Source organism: Neopsephotus bourkii, unplaced genomic scaffold, assembly GCF_033783945.1.
Source record: "Neopsephotus bourkii isolate Nb327-2 ecotype Australia unplaced genomic scaffold, CSIRO-AGI_Nbou_v1 NB_1589, whole genome shotgun sequence".
Taxonomy (NCBI): Eukaryota; Metazoa; Chordata; class Aves; order Psittaciformes; family Psittacidae; genus Neopsephotus; species Neopsephotus bourkii.
In genome coordinates, this window is record NW_026902065.1 from 4,342,513 (window position 1) to 4,362,697 (window position 20,185).

General features: G+C 37.9%; 1 protein-coding gene and 1 long non-coding RNA gene across 4 annotated transcripts in view; one reads left to right on the plus strand and one right to left on the minus strand.

Moving 5' to 3' along the window:
- LOC133222333 (uncharacterized) overlaps window positions 1–20,185 on the plus strand; it is a 237,437-nt gene that overhangs the window by 89,448 nt on the left and 127,804 nt on the right. The gene's annotated exons all lie outside the window — the stretch shown is intronic.
- Window positions 1–20,185, minus strand: part of MYBPC1 (myosin binding protein C1) — a 117,386-nt gene that overhangs the window by 8,202 nt on the left and 88,999 nt on the right. For all 3 annotated transcript variants that reach the window (XM_061371910.1, XM_061371912.1, XM_061371911.1), the window contains 14 exons: window positions 18,942–19,048; window positions 17,585–17,718; window positions 16,876–17,032; window positions 16,175–16,279; window positions 15,322–15,510; window positions 13,763–13,897; window positions 10,243–10,311; window positions 8,920–9,087; window positions 8,366–8,454; window positions 6,807–7,002; window positions 5,890–6,029; window positions 3,991–4,150; window positions 2,482–2,618; window positions 1,461–1,647 (listed from right to left, as the gene is read on the minus strand). In XM_061371910.1, the coding sequence (XP_061227894.1) occupies window positions 1,461–1,647; window positions 2,482–2,618; window positions 3,991–4,150; window positions 5,890–6,029; window positions 6,807–7,002; window positions 8,366–8,454; window positions 8,920–9,087; window positions 10,243–10,311; window positions 13,763–13,897; window positions 15,322–15,510; window positions 16,175–16,279; window positions 16,876–17,032; window positions 17,585–17,718; window positions 18,942–19,048 (1,973 nt within the window). The remainder of the gene's footprint in view (window positions 1–1,460; window positions 1,648–2,481; window positions 2,619–3,990; window positions 4,151–5,889; window positions 6,030–6,806; window positions 7,003–8,365; window positions 8,455–8,919; window positions 9,088–10,242; window positions 10,312–13,762; window positions 13,898–15,321; window positions 15,511–16,174; window positions 16,280–16,875; window positions 17,033–17,584; window positions 17,719–18,941; window positions 19,049–20,185) is intronic.

Consider the following 20,185-nt stretch of genomic DNA (forward strand, 5'->3'; position numbering starts at 1 on the left):
TTTGGTTGTACTACAAGCAAAGCGCTGAAGATCAAAAGCTACAACTGAGTGTAAATGTGCATAAGAAATTTAGGGCTTGGGGACTTAGGGAGTTAAATGAAATAGCAAACTAACTTGGCCTTTGAGTATAAAAAAAGATGAAGCAACCTTCTCACGTGATGAGGTCTTCTGTTACGCTGTGAAAGTTTGCTTGTGATTAAGGAAAACAATCATATATTCAGGATGAGGATATCACTTTTTAAACACAGTATCTTAAAAATAAATCATGAAAATTAAGAAACATATGCATATTTTCATTTTATATCAGTTAAAAGTTCAACTTCATAAACAAAACATTTATTGCACTGGCTTTCTGCTAGCAGATTTGAGCTGTGGGACAAGATACATCAAAAAACACAGGAAATGGAATTGAAATCCAAAATAAACAGTACAATCTATAAGGGTATTAACTATTACGGCTTTCATTATAGACTGTCATGATGGCAATAGTATAATTAGGGCCATATTCAGCTAGTTTAAATATCCAAGTTAGACCCTTCTTGTCAGCTGGTTTTAGGCAGTTTTCCTTACTTACAACTTTGTACTATTTTTTTTTTCCAGGAATACTTAGCTTATTCTGCAGTTGAAACTAAAGCCTTTGGTGATAGTCCAGCTAAATATGACCCCATCTTTTCCTAGGAAGTAGAAATATATGGTACTGAGATTATTCATTAGTAGTTGAATTCAAATCCTATTGCCATTCATGATACCCCAGTCAATGCTAAACCATCTGGAACTCATAAAATTTATCTATTAATAAAAATAAATATATGTCTTCAGTTGTAGAAGGCTAACTTATTTTGCAAAATCCATAGTTTTGAATACTTTGTTCTTAAAGCAAGTGCAGCAATTAAAGCAGCTGGCTTGTGTCTTTGAGAACAACAGTGGGTTTTACTACATGATTTTGCTAGCAAAGTTCCTTGGAAGAAAATGTTTGGTTTGTTCAGTAAGTAATTTCTAAGTAGAGAATGTCTGCCCTGAGCTAATCTTTCTTCCTTCTCTCCTTTTCCCCTTGCCATTTCCTTCAGAGATCTGTCTGCTACCCAAGTTGATTTTCTTAATGTTTTCCTGAAGAACTCTATGGCTGAGTCCTATTAGAGGTTCTCAGGTAAGTTGCATAGCTCTGAGAGTGACCATTTTGTCACTTGTGAAAAAGTCTTTGCAGTCACTGAAGATGTGAATTAGCATGGGGGGAAGGAGGAGAAAGATCATATAGTACAAGCACAGCATGTTGCTCCTCCAAAAGAGAACAGAACAACCAATATAGTTTATTTTGTCCTAACCATGTTATTATTTTCGACCAGGAAAGTTAAGTTGTTTGAAATCCCTTTTGCATTTGTCTTGCATATTTTCTACTCCTATGTAAATAGTGTTCAGACATTCAGACAAAGAAGGCATTTGCAATGTTTTAAACCCCTTACCTTTTACTTCCAGTTTGCAATCAACTTCTGCTTCTCCAAGTTTATTGACTGCTCGGCAGGTGTAGGTACCTCCATCATAGGGACTGGGTTTGCGGATCTCCAAGGTACAGACACCTTGGTTGCTGAACATTCGGTACCTTGGGTCATTCATTATAATGACTTTGTTTTTCAGCCAGGTTATTTTGGGCTGTGGTAAAAACACAAGAAAGCCCACATGCACAGACTTACTAACTGGAATATTTTATCACTTTTTGTGAAGTTCATTTAAAGTCGAGTAATTCAGAAAGAATTAAAAAACCAGATGAAAGTAGTCATAGAAAATAAACTAATTCTTAACATGGGCTGCATCATGCACCTGTTTTTAAGCGTGGTTTTTCAAGTGTAGCTCCCATTCCATAAAGTCATAAATGTAAGCCTGTTATCAGTATAAGAGGTGCTATGCAATGGTAGCAAACATCTGAGTAATAGCTTTTTGCCTCCAATTACACTTAGTCAATAAGAAAAACTTTTTTTTTTTTTTCACAGTAATTTGCTGTCAGAAACTGTGAAGGTAAAGAGTGAGCAGCAAACGTTCTTAAACACTTCCAAGTTCTCCTTTTACTAGGTCAGTTCAGTTTCTCACAACACAAAATAGATCACAAAAAGATACAGCTCAAAAGAATATGAAAGATGCATTGAGCAGTGCATCTGAGAGCCAGCACAGTCCCCAGAGTATTCTTGCGATGTGCTTACTTAATTAGCTTTTTATAGAATAGTTATGGCTTTATTTTGGTAGCAACCTTTACTGATATATTAACTGTACATGTGTTGTCAGTGCTGGTCCCAGGATAGCCCAGCCTTTTGCTGAGGTTCTACACTTTCACTGAGTGAACCTTTTTTGTATTCTTTGGAGCCCACACCACTCTTTTTGTCTTCAGCCTGGCTTTTGAGTGAGACGAATAGTAAAAATGGTGTTACAGAATATATTATCAGGTTAAACTCTCTCGTGTTTTAACTGATACTGTTATGAGTGATGCTGTACCTTGGGGTTGCCCCGAACACTGCAGTTCAAAGTAGCGTTGTAACCAGCTACAGCAAATGTGTTGACTAGAGGCTGAGTAAACATCGGTCGTTCAGTGAAGTCAAAATCATCGTAAACTGGGTATTTGTAGACTTTACCTATGAAATGAAAATAAAACATTTATGAAAAGAGTGTCACTATGTAGCTAAATACCCATCCATGTTAAACAGCTGCAGAGTCAGTTCTGATTTGCACTGCTTTAGGTACCGACCTGACTCTGGTAACTGCACTTGTAGGGAGGCTGGAAGTAGGCCTGTGAAGTGACTATAGCCCTTGGTCATGCTGTAGTATAGATGTCTGAGAGCTTTTCTTTTGTTTTCTGAGTAGGTGGTACATAAAATAATGCCTATTTATTCTGTGTATTTGCCTGTGTGCCCTGCATGTTACAAAACAGGATGAATGCTGACTGACATACTGCAGGATGCCTGTCGTGTCAAGCCTTGTTCATTCTATTGCCAATGACTTTTCACAGTTTGCTCTGATTACAAACTAGCACTCTATCTTAAAATCCATTTTCTTTCTGCTTCATACAGTGCACTAACAATACGGATACCTGAATGGATGTATTTTTGTACAAGGAAGACATGGTAGTAAAATCTAGTTTCTTACTGCCACTTTATCCCTGCTCTGCAATTGAGGTTATCGTCAATAAATCACTGTCACCCACAAACGAAGCTGGCATTTAAAATAGCTGGACAGACTGCAGTCTATTCCTGTGCATAGGTATTGTTAAACGTCTTTGTTCACTGAAACCTGATCCAAGCTCTCATACTGACTTCAGTGCAGCTTAGGGTGGGTTGTACAAGTTGTCTGTCTTCTGCATCATGGCAGTCATGTGTTCCTTCCTTTCAGACAAATTTGGGTGATCTGGTTTGATTTTCTTCCTTTAAACCACTAGCTTGTAGAATTTCCCTTCCATAAAGGGGCAGCTATTTTCTGGTTTATTTATTTGAAGTTTACAGTACCATATCAAACTGACAGTTTCTGAAATGTCAGGATTTCTGACAGCTGACTCAGAATCTCTCCAGCTCCACCTGCAAGAGATGTGAAGCAGGGGTTATGCTTATCTGTTGGATCCTGCCTGAAATGGACAGGAGCACTTGCAATGGCTGATGCCAAGTCTTCACTGGGAGGCAGTGACACACCAGTTCTAACAGAACAGCTGCTTTACTCCTCTTCCAGCTCTTGTTGATTTAGATCTGCCAGAATTGACACAAGTCTGAGACCCAGGATTATAGACAATGTCAGAACATGGGAAAAATGTCCCACTCTTGATTAAAAGAAACTCCAACTATGAGCTATGTGACAGAGCAAGAATTCCTAATATGAAATGCCAGACTGTTACTTGTACATGGGCTTAGGGCTAGGAATACATTGAAATGATTTAGGGATATGAGCTTTACCTCTAATCACCTTCCAGCCTCTAAACACACCCCTTCCCTTTTGACAAGGAATGGATAATTAGCTAACCATCCTTTGCAATCAAAGCGCTCTCTTTGGTCATTGTTGCATCCTCACTGAGGCCGCACATGTTCTCAGCGAAGACACGGAAGTAATACTCATTTCCTATGATGAGCTCATTAATGGTGGCACTGGTGCGGTGGTAGTGCTCCATTACTGTGAACCATTCCTGAAGGATACAAAACCAGAGAGTAAGCTTTCCCCAGTGCCCTGCATCTCTAAGCCATTAACTGCTGTCTGGTAGAACCACCGAGTAAGACTTTTCTTTGGGAATGTTAATGAATACTAGAATAGTGAAGCTGACAATAATTAATGAAATGAGTGATAATGACAATATAACATTCACTGCTGAGCAGTGAAGGCTGAATGGAAAGTACCATCTACTGAATTGTTGCATGCTGTTAGCTGGGAGGGCTTGTTTTAGGAAATCAGTAATACAAAGGTTGTACTACATGAGACAAGGCAGGCTCCTTCATTCTTCATAGTCTGTGCTGCTGGCAGAAGGTACAACTGCAGACAAGAAAACTGCAGGCTGGAGCAGAAAAGTAGTAGCATGTACTTGTCTGCTGTAACGTGTACTCACAAGAAACCAATGCATCAACCTGCCCCCTGTTCCACAGGTTGCATATTCGTGAGAAATGTAATTTTATGCATGTGGTCCTCTGATATCTAAAGGCTCAGATAGGGAGGTAGGTTTTAGCACTTTAGTCTTGCAGCAGTAAACAGGACATGTGAATTCTATGCTAGTACACAATACCTAAATAACAAAGAGAGATGAAAGAAGTTAATGCTAAAAATGGAATTTATATAAAGTGCAGTATGACCACAGCAGTGGTTTTTGCTTTGCTTTACTACATCCGATACAGTTTTCTTGCTTTCCTAAAGATGAACCTGTGCTGAGTTCCCCATGCCACAGTTTGCATTGATATTTGGTCGTCTTTAAGAGCCAAAGTGCCCTTTGGGAAAACAGTTTTCTGCAGAAGACTGACTGCACCAGAATTGCAAAATTCACCACCACAAAGAATGTGGAGAAACTATGACCAGAATGATCCATGACACACTGGACCCTTAGCACTGCTGTTGTGGCTTTCTCCTTAACACAGTAATTTAGAGACAAGGGACGTCATTGCTCTGGACACTGTACAGGGAACATGTCTTCTTACAGTCTGAAGAGAAAGAAAAAATGAAGGATGGAAAGGAAAATAGTGACATAAGAAGAATAAATTGATCAGACCATGAAGCAGATCAATGTATTAAAGGGAAGGGCATGTGGCAAAAAGATTCCTTTAGGTAAGCAGCTTTCAAAATATTGTCCCAAATATCCCATGTTTAAATTTGCAGTAAGTATTAAATGTAGGAATGTAACTACTGTGTTAAGGAACTCTAAAGTTAAAGTTAGTTTAGTGAAAATAATGAACTTCTCTATATTGCATTTTTCATCTGTAAATTTCAAAGCAGTTTATGAATTTTATATGTACCATTTTGCCATTGGTAGTAAGGAGCGGCAATGAGTTACACAATGTGACATTACAAGTTTAAAAAAAACCCAGAACTATGTTTTGATTCTAGTAGCAACCTATTGATTTCAGAATTAATATTTTGGGCTTTCATTTTCTCTACTGAAAAAAGGAAAAAAGAAAAAACCAAACCAGAATTACTTCCCTCAAATCCACCTCTTCTTTCCTTTTTAATCCTCCTTTTTGGCATGACCTGAAAACTCCCATTTCTAGGGTTCAGGTACAGTGAACAAGAGTGTTTTAGGATTTTTAGAGATGCCTTGCAGATTTTCTGAACATTGACAAATCAATGCTTTGTCCACCTACATCATCTTAGGCATGCAAGGGTTTTATTTTTAAAAAGGAGAATTTATGAGTGCATCAGCCTGTTAAACAACTCCTTATTACTTACCATACTCTTCTTATCTGCTTTTTGAATAGTGTAGCCAGTAATGGCAGCATTGCCGTCATCTTTTGGTGGCTTCCATGACAAATTTACATTCTCTCCCCAGACATCATCAATCGTTACAATCTCTGGTGGGCCTGGCCGATCTGTAAGGAAAATGCAGCAGCTGACATTTCCTACTGTTTGCTTTTCCTATCTGACTCTTTCCTACGTGTCTTCCACTTAGTTTGATTTCTCCATCTCTTAAAACACAGATATGCCAAAACCAATGTCAAAAGAAAGCTGAGACTGCAAAAGAAAACTTTTCAAAGGTAGGATATGTCAGGATTATGGAAAACTTAGCTTGACCACTTTGAGAGGACAGTTTATAATGGGCATATGCTCTTTTATTGTATGGGAACATGATATTTTGGGAAAATTAAAACCAGTGGAAGATGTATTCCTAAAAGGCAAAGTTGGACAATTATTATAAAGGCTGTGCTACCAGTTTTGCCTATTATATAAGGAAATAGATTGGTAAAAATGGAAAGTAGTTATGTTTTCTGGTCTGTATTTCCTACTTCCATGTACTTCCAACACTTAGGATTTCTTCCACATTACATATGTGACAAAGTTACTATGAGCATACTACCATTTCTGTATATGGATACCATGCAATGGGAAAAATCCTGCATCCTGAATAGACAAGAACCTGAGAAGCATAACAGTGGGGGAAAAAAAGAGACTGATATGTTCCAATGAACACCAGCCATTGTGTAGGGAGGTTTAGTTAGAGACCACGAACCAATATCCAAATAATTGGACTTGGAGAGTTATCACTGTAAAGAAAGGTGTTCTTTGGGATTCCTTTGTTTTCCTATAGCCTTGGAATGGCTGGAGTCTGCTTCTCTGGCATGCACTTATTTCTGTTTCTCAAAACTTACCAACTATCTGAATATCTATTGTAGCTTTGTCCACCAAGTTCTCTACTTCCACTTTCATGTCATATTCTCCAGAGTGGCACCTTTCTGCCTTTCGGATAAAGATGATGGTGTCGCTTTCAGTGTTGCGGATGTTGATTTGGTTCTTATCAATTGGAGAACCATTTTTCTCCCATGATACTTTTGCCCTTGGTCTTCCCTGTAAGAAGCCAGGAAAAAAATTGTATATGATTTTCGGAGAGAAAAGGGAGTGGAGAAAAAATGGATTTATTTCCCATTTTTTCCACACAGGAAATAAAAAACATGCTGAAAGAAATAGAGAATTCTTTTTTAAATCGTGACATTTGAGTTGCAATTATATTAATTCACCTAAAATTCACCTTTCTTTCCTTTCTGTTTTTTCCCCTCAGGAGACTGAAAATATTTTCATGTTATGGCTAAATTGGACAATTAACTGTATGGATAAATTTGACAATGAATTTCCAATTTTCTAAAAGAAAAAGGAAAAAAATGCAGAAAGTGCAAACCAAAGCATTTTACGCTCTGGAAGAGCCTACATTCTCTACACTGCCAGTGAAAGGTAAAAGAAGTGGGCCAAACATCTAGGCAACCCAAAACTCTTTTCTTTCATCACAAAGAGCAGTTGGAATAGTTGTTAGGTAGGCTGGATTGACATCTCTTGTGTGACATTTTTGTGGGCCTAGTCATGCCCAATTTAGATACTTACATCAGAGTGAATTCCACCTGCTTTACTGTGGAATTTGCCTTCCAGAGGCAAACAATTTTTGCCTCCAAAAAGGGTAATCCCACACCTTTTTGAGCTCCTTATCTTAGAGAATAACCATACAATATTCCTTTAATTTCTCAAGAGCCTGTATCTTGCAGTGTATTGCTGATCAAGCTTTTATTAGGCTTTTAACAGCCTTGTAGAAGCCAGATTATGCTCACCCAGTATCTTGGTGTGCAAACATGAAATAGAAGTGAATTCTGTAATTCTTGTACTCACAAGAATAAGGACCCTGCAGGTAGATAGGCAGTCACTGTTATAAAACGTATGGGGATGAAGGTTAGAACAATGCTAAGGAAAAATGTGCTATATCCTTAGAAACAGCAATATTATAGCTGTGTTTTCAAGAATTTGAAAGTTGCAGTTTCTATAGGAGACAGTGAAACTGCCCACTCTTACCCTCCTTTTACCTCTCTCATGACCAGAAAATGATCAAATACTATAGTCCCACCCTTGATGTCGTACCTAACTACTGCCAGGGTAACCATTTTGCAATGTACTTGCAATTAGCTTACATGTAATATGTGCTGTGAGTGTCCTTTGGATGACAGATGTCAAACCAGTCTGTCTAAGCTAGTTACCCATTTAATTAATTGACTTAACATAATTTCTTTGGGATGTCAGCATAAAAGCTTTCAAGCACCTATGTACTTCAGTGTGCTTCCACATCTGCAGAGCTTAATTCACTGGCCTATCAAAGTTAATTTGAAATAAATTAAAAAGCAGCAGTATAAGAAAAAGAGAGTATATTCTCGCCAGTGTTTTGAGTTCTTACCTGGAAAGGAATAACAAGATTCACAGTTTCTCCAACTCTTCGAGTATAGGTTTGCTTTAAGTGTCTTGGTAGACGAATCTTTGGAGGTTCTGAAAAAAGCCAAGACCTTGTGATTGACATTTATCTTTTGCTCTAACTGGTGGGCATCAGTACAAATAGAAGAGTCTGTGGCCTGCAACTCCCAGAAGAGACTACTGAGTGAGGTATCTTAGATCTCTTGGTCCCACAATGTTACACACTGTTGGGTTTTGTAACAACAAATACTATGGTGGTCGGAATAGGTGAGAAGCTTAGCACAACTTAAAAAAGTATCATAAAGTTTGAGTTTTGCAGGAAAAAAAAAAAAGGCCTTGGAATCCTGAGCAATAAAATCTTAGAAATAAACAGACAGAACTATGATTTTTATTTAAAGATTGTTTCATGATTTCTAGCCTGCACACGATGGCTCTGTGAAGCCATATCATTCATTTCCAGCAAGTATTAGCCTTAAAAAGACAGAGCTAAGTATGGAAGCAGAGTGTATTTGTGGATGAGCGTAGGCAGGAGGATCTTACCTATCACTTCCTTGACTAAAATAGGCTGTGGGTGGTACCTAGGCTCACTTTCACCAGCAGCATTCACAGCTTTTACTCTCACAAGGATTTTTGAGCCAGTTGGCAGGCCATTGATAGTAAATTTTGTTTTGTCTGTCAGCTCCGGGTTAGCCACGATCCATTCATCAGCTAGTTAGGGAAAAGAGGACAGGAGGACGAATCGAAAGAATAGGGAATTATAAATGCGTCCACTGCACAGATGAGGAAAAATTAGAGAACAGTAACATATACATATAAATGTATATATTTTATTATTATATCTATTGTATTTTAAATGATATATATTCATTATAGTCTAATGAATACTCCTATTTTATATTTATTATTATGCTATAACATGATACTGATGCACTTTCATATGTAGGAAGAATGTTTCAAACCTTAAAGGGTTTCTGCTGATTATATATTTAGGTAAATAAATGTTTTTAGAATGTGTCTAACAATTAATTACACCAGAGAGAAAACTGATTAGTTTTTAAATTCAGCTGATAGAAACAACGGGGACATGTGTATATTTCCAAAAGCACTCATCATTCCTGTAACAGTTTCCTCGGAGAGAAATGAGTTCCACAGTTAATTTCAATCAGTACTGAATACCCTTGAAAGTATTACTGAGAGAGCAGAGATGAGAGAAACACAGGATATTTACAAATTGCAATGAAATGTCATCTGTCCTCATTTAATAGCATTTAAAATGCATTTAAATAATGAGTGCTCTGTCCAAATTATTCACTTTATCACAGCATTCTTGGATTGTTTCTATCTTGCCCCTAGACAGATCACATAGAGTGATCATAGCAGTTCAGTCTTTCAGAAAAGCTCCTGTTACAAGCAATATTTTCTTTTCCAACCTGTCCTCCAAATGTGGATTGCTTTATCAGTGCTGGTACCTTGACATTTGGAGTCAGTAGCAAGTCAGCATCAATACATAACAATTATGTAAAGACAGTATTATAAAATTGGCACAGACGACAAGAGAACTATTATAAACTAAAGAGCCCTGCAGGCTTAGAGCGCAATACTGTGGTACGTTTTCTTAACTCTATGTCTTACTTTTAGGAATTAAGTTCTCCTTCAAGCTGCTTCTTTCAGCTTCTAACAGAAAAGGATTGGAATCAATGTCTGTTTCTAAGCACCTCACCCTCCCCCTTGCAACATGTACTATAGCAAATTCTTTATAAGCTGTTGCCCCAAATATTCCCTCTCAGAAATTTAACTTTACTTCTATGAAGAGATCTTTTTCTTTCATTAAGGAAGAGTTATATCCTTTGTTGAATACTTTACCTTCCACGTTAAAAGGTGGCTCCAACAATTCCTCAGACAGATCTGTCGATATACCTTGTGAGAATCCATCTTTAAAATTAATCAGAGACACCCACTTTCACACAGATGGAGCATTTTGTCAGTGGTTAGCAATTCCTGTTAGTAAGTATGCAAAGATAGATGCTGGGCTTTTAAGATATAGAGGTCCTGTATTTAGGGAGACTGCAGGGAGGAAAGAGATGGGAGGAAGGCTTCTAGATCAAAGAACAGTTATGAGTGATGCTCACAGGAAAGCTAAAGGATAAAGGAAGAGGAGATAAAGTTGTTTGGGTTGAGTTTTTTTCCCTTGGGCCTGATCACAGCCATGGAAAGATGAAAAGGAAAAGATAAAAGGAACACTTGGAAGAGAGAAATGAAACAAAATGATGATGGGACAAAAGGTAGAAGGAGAAGAAAACACATCATAGAAGAGCGAAGAAATTCAGAGAAGACTTCTGAGTAAGAGAGATAGAAAGAAGGGAAGTCTTGGAAAAAACTTGGGGAAACAGAGGAAGAGAACACATTTAACTAAGGCAACATAGAAAGAAAAGTAAAGAAGGCTAAATCCATGGTTGATGACAGATATGATATAACCAGTAAGGTTTTATTTCCTGGACAAAGCTCTTACTGCCCTGGATTTCCTGGAATCATGCCCTTGACTATTTTCAGGATAATAAAAATACTATTCTGGTATCTATGCATGGTCCTGGGTGGGAACACTGGCAAAGACCTCAGCCAACTGTCTCCCAGTGCTTATTTACTAGCTATGAAACAGATCATCTGCAGATACAATGGCCCTTTAAAGGCAGATAAACATAGTGTCTTAGGGAAAACTATGGCCAAGCTCCTCAGGCTACGTTTGAAACTTTGCACAAGAACCAATTGAAAACATACTTTACTTGGAACTGACTTCTCCAGTGTCAACAAGATTTGGTCTACTACACATCACCACAGGAAGAGGTTCAAGTCAGATGTTGTAAACTAGCCCTTGGTAGTTCTCTGGTTGCATTATTCACACCTATACAATGCAAAATCCAGACACTCATAATGAAACTACAGTTCAGTAATACACACAAAGCTGTTAAAGGTGCTACCATAGCTAAGGAAGTCCAAGAGTACACCATGTTGATCAAGTTATGAGGTTCAGACTAAAGGGAAACACCAATTTTTGTGAAGCCAAACCAATGCTCATGGTACATGATTCTTCTAAATTATAGTTATATATATATATATATCTATATATAGTCTTCCTATTTTCAGCTTGTGATTTCTCCTAATGATTGCTAATAAGGAAGCCTCAAAAAAGCCTTCTTTAAAACTAATCCAGTGACAATGATAAAAGAATGAAGAAGGTAAAACCAAATGAGTTTACAAACAGATAACTAAAAGAAAAGAACAACAGAATGAGTATAGACAGCCATTAAAAGTACCTTGAAATTAAGGAGAGTTATGAAAAATTATAGAAGAAATTAGTTTGAGGCAGAACAGACACTGAAAGGACTGAGAAAAGGAGGCACTATGATATTGCAAGAAATAAAAATAGGACTGAACAGAAAGAAAAGGATGTCTATTCCAATAAAGCATCTTAATTGGTATTTTCTACTAAGCTTGCTTCTTCCTAACCATTTTCATAACATATATACATAAATAGTGTCAATTTTGTATATATAGATGTATATGCATATATAGGAGGCATATATAGATATACATAAACACTCAGAAAGCTATGTAAAATACATTGTACCCATTGTATTTTAACTGAGGTGGGTAACAATAAAATGACAGACTTCACTGCCATTTTGTTGTATCTTCATAGGTTTAAAACCTATCTGAAAAAAAAAGAGAGTAAAGAAATTGTTCCATTCAAAAAGTATACAATCATCTTCTGAGTAACAGTCTTTAAAGGACAAAGTTGGAAGATTCCTCTAAAACCCTAGTTTTCACTAGTGTATATATATAGCACTTTTAGCTTTTCCCCCACTATCTTACCAATGCTAAACAGAGCATAACATACAGCATACACTGACATTGACATCCCCCTTTATATTCCCATACATCTTGCCTGTCCAGTGGAGGCATTATTGGAATGCTGCATCTTGATGTAAGGCTGCATGCTTACTCATTCTGAGCTGTTCCCACAGCTCCCTCCCAGTATACAAGGAAAACCTTTCCTACCATTCCAGCTGTTGTCTGCCTTCAGGTAATCTTCTCCAGACCTCTGAGTTTCTTCCAGTCTGTTCCTGCTCCTTACGGATATTCAGCTCAATACTACAAGATGCCGAGTGCTCCTGAGAAAAGCCAGTGTTTCTTCTTCACCCTCTCTCCCACTCGTCTGAGAGAGGCAAGGGAACTCTGTTCCTGTTGGATCTGACCACTTTTGTGAACTACTGTTTTCCTGGATTGTCTGAACTTAAAACACGCCACAGTGTGAACGACAAGTTCTGCCATCTACCTCTTGTCTCCAGGCTGCAGACTGCAGTCCTGAAAAGCTTTTGTTGAAATAAATGCCTTTATGAAGAAAGGTGTCCAACACATCACTTGATTTACAGTGCAGTTAAGAGGAACAGCGAGCGGAGCTGAAGATAACTGTGTTGCATTCATCCAAATACAACAATGCTGGAGTCCCACTGATGAGCATTTGCCTACATATGCTGGGTATTGTGCATACCACCTCAAGCTCTTTGATACTTACCCAGGTGTTGGTGGATTTTAATTTTTGTAAATAGGCTTCGTTTGATGCCAGTTTAGAAGAAAATCTGCTGGAAAACACTGTGTTTCTGCTGCTTGATCACCAAAGAATTTTAGTTGTAAGATATAAATTATATTTCCCTATATTCCTTGTGTAAGGTTTCCCTATTCCTTCATAAGCTTATTCTCTTACATCTCTCTTACATCTTTCTCTTACTCCTTTAGTTTTGTATAGATTTATGTCTTAGATGGACATAGTTAAAGATCTTAAATCTAGCTACAATGAAACGTTGGAGAAATTAAAAATCAATACATGAACTTTGAATGGCCAGGAAACTTCTACAGCCAGCTATTGGAGAGGCTGTCTGTCCTCAGTATTGGGAAGTGGCACTTGAAGTAGCCAATTAGTACTAACGTCAGGATAGGGATTACCACACTGAGGATCGGCTGTCCCTAAAACCCAGCCAAGCTGCACATATTTTGGACCACACATTTCCTATCCATTCATCCATCCACTCTTTACTGCACTGACTTCATTCAGGCCAAAAAAGAGGAAAGTTATTCATACAGTACTTGGTACACTAGAATAGATTATATGGCTTTTGATTTGTATTTCAGATGTGTTGAACTGCAATCAATGGGTGGGATCTGGAATACAAACCAAACAGAGCCTGTGAAACCCCTGCTGCTTGAAGTTTTCTGACTGATTAGTTTCTGCCTTAAAGTGAAAGCATTTAATACCTGTAGAGAAAAAAATGGAGAAAGTCTCACCTACTTACACTGTGAGTAACATACCGCAGTCATTGTTACTTACTTCCTTCAAAGCAGTACTCTACAACATAGCCGTCTAAACCTGCTGCTCCAATGTGGTCTGGTGGCCTCCATTTCATTGTAACTGAGGTATCAGTCACTCCGTCCACTGCCAGGAGAGTTGGTGGGCTAGTAACAGCTGAAGCAAGCAGGCAGAGGGGAGAAGGCAGAAAAACATGTTTATAGTTAACAGTTTACGCTTATGGTGTGTATTCCTCTAATTAAGCATCATAGGTGACAGGCTAAATCCTGCCTATGAGGCATTTCCAGTCATGCCTGCCACATCTTTCCGAATTAGGACCAAATTAGAAGAAGCAGGTATCTCATCCCATATCTTCTCACAGCTTGATCCAGAGTTAAATTCCTCCTGCTGAGGAATGAGGACAGAGGGGTAGAAAGCAGAGCAGAAAAGTTGTGAGTAGTGTATTCTACGACTGCAGGTGTCTTCTGGCAAGAGGAGAGCACTCTCTAGCAATAACAGCCACCATCTTCCTTCTCCTCTGCACTGTGGGGATGCCACTGAGCAAGGTGGGAACCTTTGCTGGCCTACAGAACAAGCCACCTTTCTTTTACAGGGGTTTGTGGTTATCACAACAGTTAGAAAATCTGTTTCTTTATATGAAAAGGCCATTAAATCAGTGTGTCAGTAGGTGAATGGCAAGGCCCTATAGTTGTTACATTAATATAAAGCAGTAAAATGACATGTAGACTAACATAAAATATGATCTAGCCTAATCTGGATATAGAAAATATGTGATACCTTTCTGGGAAAAAAGCCCCTACTTCAGCTAATGGATATCCATGAGGCAGAGAGAGAGAAATTAGGAGCTATTCAGATGTATCTCATCATATTATTTATCATAGTATTATGCAAATTCACTTATTTTTTCCATAGATTTCTATCTTTATGACAGATTACATATATGTGGGGTTTTTTAATGGAAATATATGGATTATTTGTGAATGCTTATATATTTAAATGGCAAGCAATTCTGTAACAGCAAAACAAGTACTGAAACATGAAAGAAGTCTCATTTTCATACAGAACAGCCTGCAAATAGTGATGTTCAGACTTCTGGTCAATTCTGATAATTTTTTGGCCAAAAGGCAGTGCCTGATGGAACTTACAGAGGAGAAAGACACAAAAAAGAGCAGAGACTATAATCCATCAACTTTATCAATTCTCTGAACTGTCAGTTTGACTGGCAATAGCTTCATGCTATTGTCTCAAGAGGTACCTAAGATAGATACACAAAAACATGGAACTATTAGTTCTGGTCCTTAAAACATATTGGCCATAGTATTGATCATATCAGGCTCAGCTATAGCAAGTCACTGTTTTATTTTAGTTCACCTTTTTTCTGTCTATACGTCTTTGTTTCTTGTTTATAAAAGACTATAAATCCTTCAGGGATAGACATATAGATAGACAGGTGCAACCTGATAAAGACCTGAGCAACACAAGTACAACAAGAACTACCGTTATGTAATTAGATGACTGTAATAATGTGTTAATGGTAACTTTTTAAATGTATGCTTATTTCTGTGTTTCTGATTACTTACCCAAAGGAACAAAGGACTTTGAAGGCATACTTGGTTTGGAAATGCCTATTGCATTGACAGCAAATACACGGACCTCATAAGCAACACCTTCAATCATCTTCTTTGGCTCAAAAGTTGTTTCTTTTATCAATTCAAAATTCAACCTCATCCACCTGGAGCTTTGTTTCTTTTTCCTTTCAATGAAATATCCTATTGACCAAACAAAATTTTATTATAGTGAGTGGTGGCATAAAGCTCAGTAGTGAGTGGTCTATTTTTTGACTGCCCAGTGTCATATTTTCTGGATAAACCTCAACATGCCCTTCTAGCTTTAGAATGGTTTATTGTTAAGTTTTACCCATTGCAAGCTGTCTGATACTCACCTGTTTGCTTGGCTTTCACAGACATGCATGAGCTTATTTTGGACTTCCCTTATTGTATGTACAGTATTTTGGACTTCCCACTGTACGTAGCTCACAGGGAAAAGAGCCTGATTATGCTGGCCTCGAGGTCTCTTTGACTTTCCTCTCAGTTCAGTGTATTAGCATATACTACAATTTACACAGTAAATTGTTTCTAAAATTCCTGCTACGATTCAAACAGACTAACTGTTCAAAGTTTGGTAGTATAAAAGCTTGTCTTTCAACGAGTGGGATTGATAATGTGACAACATGCAAAATGACAAACCTTGAACTATTAGAAAAACAAGTATATGATAAAGTTGAAGATTGAGTAGATCATTCTTGCAACTGGATAATCAAATTGCAACTCTCCGGCGACTGAACTAAGTGCTGATCTTATTGTGTCCATTATCTGGGGTATGTTTCTTTTATCTCTATTAGAACATCACCACAAAAAGAAGAAAAGGATGTACCTAAGATGGGTGATCCACCATCATTTGCTGGAGGTTCCCAGGTCATAACACACCAGTCTTCACCCACCTCAGTCACGTTTGGTGCCTGAGGAGGATCAGGTACATCTGTTTTAAACAAAGTAAATATTAATTAATTAATGAAATATTTTTTTATTCTTTTGCATAGGTTGAATAAAAAAAGAATATTTTTGAAGTGCAGCAGGAGTTCCTAATGAGGCGAGGAAGAAGGTCTTTGTGGATCCTGTCAGGTAGTTAGGAACAGATAAATGTAAAGCTCTTCAGCACACTCAGGACTCTTTAAGAGGCACTTGAGGATGTGTGATAAGACAGGACCCACAGCCATGAAGAATGGAGAGTGTTAAAGACAGCCTGAGGCAGCTGCCCCTGCAACATGAGATGTCAAGGGGGTGATAATTAACTCCTGCTTAAATCCCATGCTAAACTCCGGTGTCCTTCAGTAAAATACCTCTTCACCTCAACTCCACATCTGAAAATGGGGACAAACAGGGAAATTGAAGTTTCCTGAGAATCTACAACAATTTGGTAGCTAGGGAGGACAGCATTTGCAGAATCCCCTTAAAAAGAGGAAGAAGAATCTGCCTCTGGTTTGGGTACGGAAACGTAGCATTCTCCAAGGCACATATATTGAAAAGGGTTGTGATAAAAGACATGGCTCATGTGCACTGTTTCACATGACTTACCAACCACTTTAATGTTGATTAGAGCTGTGTCTTCTCCAGCCTCATTCTTTAACGTTATTCTGAAAGGACCTGAATCTTCCCTCTCAGCTGCATCAATGACCAGACAGCTGCTGTCTGGGTATGTTTCTGCCCGTATTCTTCCACTGTCTGTGATCCCCTAGGAATCAAAAGCAGCAGAGGGAAAAATTTTATTTTCTGGATTGAAGAATCAAAACACTCAAAAATCCAAATCCAAATGCAGCACAGGATACTTCATCAAAAAAGCTAAAACACCTGTGAGAAAAAACACGCTCCAAATTTCAGGCACCTAATGATCACAAAAATGAATATAATAACTGAGGGACAAATAAATAACTTTAAAATATAGTAACTGGGCAATAGAAGTTTAAAATATAGAACTGGGCAGTAGAAGCAGCCATTTAGTAGATTTTCAGTAGTTTTCTCCTGCATCTCATACATCCCTCTCCTTTAAAATTTATTTATAGCAAACCTGTATTTTTTCCTTCCTTAATGTCAGCCTTTCCTCAAAAAGACACCCAAAATACTGAATATTTATGCATCTTACCCTCCATTCTTGAGTGAGAAGAGTTTTTGCATGTCCTCCTTGTTTTCTGCCATTAATGCAATGTCTTCACAAGGACAAAGGTTATTTTTTTTGAAGGAAAAGGCCCCTTGTTAAGCTAAAGAAACATCTATAATGACAATGTACCTTGTCTCCTCTACTCCACACGACTTTTGGAGTTGGCTCGCCAGTGATGGGGATCTCAAGTCTTAGTTTGCTTCCTGCCACTACTGTCACAGTGTTATTTTCCCCAAGACCATCCAGGTGGAGTTTAGGAGGATCTGAAAAAGGAGAGATTGTCCAAATTTGCTGTGTGACTGCCAGTCTGAGAGCTCACTGACTTGGGAAAGGTCTGCAACATAGAGAAACATGCTCTATGTATTTTCCCGGTATTTTTAGTCAACTGATCTTTTGTATGGAAGAAAATTTGTGAAGCAGTTGTCTGATGAAAAATAAATCACGCTACCATAGACATTTTGGAATAGTAAGACCATTGAAAACAATAAATCTATCTTCCTGGGGCAGAATTATGTGTATTCAGGTAACTTCTGAGAGATGTTTCCTCTAAGCGGTTCTTCAGGATTTCCATTGCAGGCTTCCTACAGCACTTTTTACCATGCTTCTGACATCACTGTTCTTACAGTTTAAATCCTTTTTCTGAAAATTAAGTGGTCACATTTTTGTGCCCCATGTGTACAGGGAACAGCTGATGAATACCCTCTTACAACTTCTTTTATTTCATTGGAAGATATACCTATTGGAAGTGGACATACCCCTCTAGTACCCCTTCCTTCATTCTCTCTAAATGTTGCCAATGTTTGGTTTTTTTAAACACAGATATCCCATTTCTTTCAGCTTCAGTTACAGAACATATTTGCTAAAACTTTGGTCATTTATACTGCTCTCCTTCTGACTTCCAGGTTGCTGATTTCAGTTAAAAGTCAGTGAGGTGTTGTCTTGGGAAGTGTCATTGCTTTGTTTAATTTTTTTGTTCAGAAGACTGGGATTATTAACAAGCCTTCTGTTTTGCTGAGTGAAGAAGAGCTGGCCAGAAGCATTGTGCTCTCTAGATATCAGTTAATGTATTTAGGGAATCAGTTAATGTATTTAGGGAATAGGCAAATATGTACCTATTCTACTATTTTACCAAACTAAATGACATTTCACAATGTCAGCAAGCCAATTCTTCAAAGAAGACAACACTGTCTATCTGAAAAGAGGATAGCAACACAAATTTTTAATAGTGGTTTAGGTTTAGGAATTCAGCATCAAATAAGCCTTCCTCATTAGCTCCCCTAGGCTTGTAAACTATGCGCAGGTCTTGAGCACAGGCATAGCACTCTGACTAACTCGAACTTTGCGAAAGCAGCAGGTTGGTTTTCTCTGGTGGATGCCTGCTCAGAGGAAACAAGCTGATTGTAATCAAGGATATTTCACACTACCTTTAAGTTCTAAAGGTAAGAGAAAGAGATGTTGTATGCAAGTCATTGAGCCAAGTACTTACCCACAACATGTACTTTACATGGAATATTAATATTGTAGGCATCTGGTACAAACATGTATTCACCCTCATCATCAACAGCAGCACTTGCTATAACAAATCTGTGGATTCTGTAGAAAGGCAAAAAAAAAAAAAAATGGTCTAAATTATTTTTGAAGACTTTGAAGCTCTGAGATAAAATCTGTGAAAAGCATAGGAGATCTGTGCAAGTGTGTGAAATTACCATCTAAAAATCATTTGCTGGCTGCTTAGTGGTGTTTTAGCTGATTAAATACTGTGTGATTTGTACAAAACATTATTGAGACAACCACCACATAATGTAAGCAATTTTAATATTTATTGTTCGAACACAGAGCTAAAAAAATACAGGAGTGCAATATCTGACACAGGGATTTTATGCGGCTGCCATTAAATTGTAAGTTGGTTATTCAAGAAGAAATCTTTAGGTAATCCCATTGTGGGAATATTCTGACTTGTTAGCAATCTTTGTGGTAGGATACAATGTACTATTTGTTTGCCAGACTAAAGAAATGGGTGAGCAAAGCATATACTGCTCTTACTACCCTCACCTTGCCCTATGGGCCTACATGTGTTGTGGGGAGAATATTCAGCTTATGTCCCCTACTACAACTGAGAGAGCATTAGGGACTCTATGCAAACATTTTACAGCCTGTTGAGGAATGGAGGGCTGGAGCACCTCTCCTATTAAGACAGGCTGAGAGAGTTGGGATTGTTCAGCCTGAAGAAGAGAAAGCTTTGGGAGACTTTAGTGCAGCTTCCAATACCTAAAGGGGACCTACAAGAAAAAAAAGTGACTTTTTACAGGGCATATGGCTATTATATGAGGGGAAATTGCATTAAACTGATAAAAAGGAGATGATCCTTACAAGGGCATTTCCCAGTTGTATGAATGGTCTGCTAAGCTGAAGTGAAGGAGATAACATTAAAGGTAGGAGATTTTTGTCTGGTTTGGGGTGTTTTTTTTTTGTTTTGTTTTGTTTTAGTTGTTGTTTTTTGATTGATTGGTTTTGGTTGTTTTTTTTTTGTTTGTTTGTTTGCTTATTTTTCCCTAAACTGACAAACTTTCCATTAAAAAGTTTTTTTTCCATAAAAAAGGACAGATTAGAAATGCAAGGGAATCTGATATCTCCACATACTTTACAGAGATACATGTTCTGAGTTGACATAAGCATAACCTATCAGAGAACCATTTAAAAGCTATGTGCTAACAGCAACAGCAATGTCAA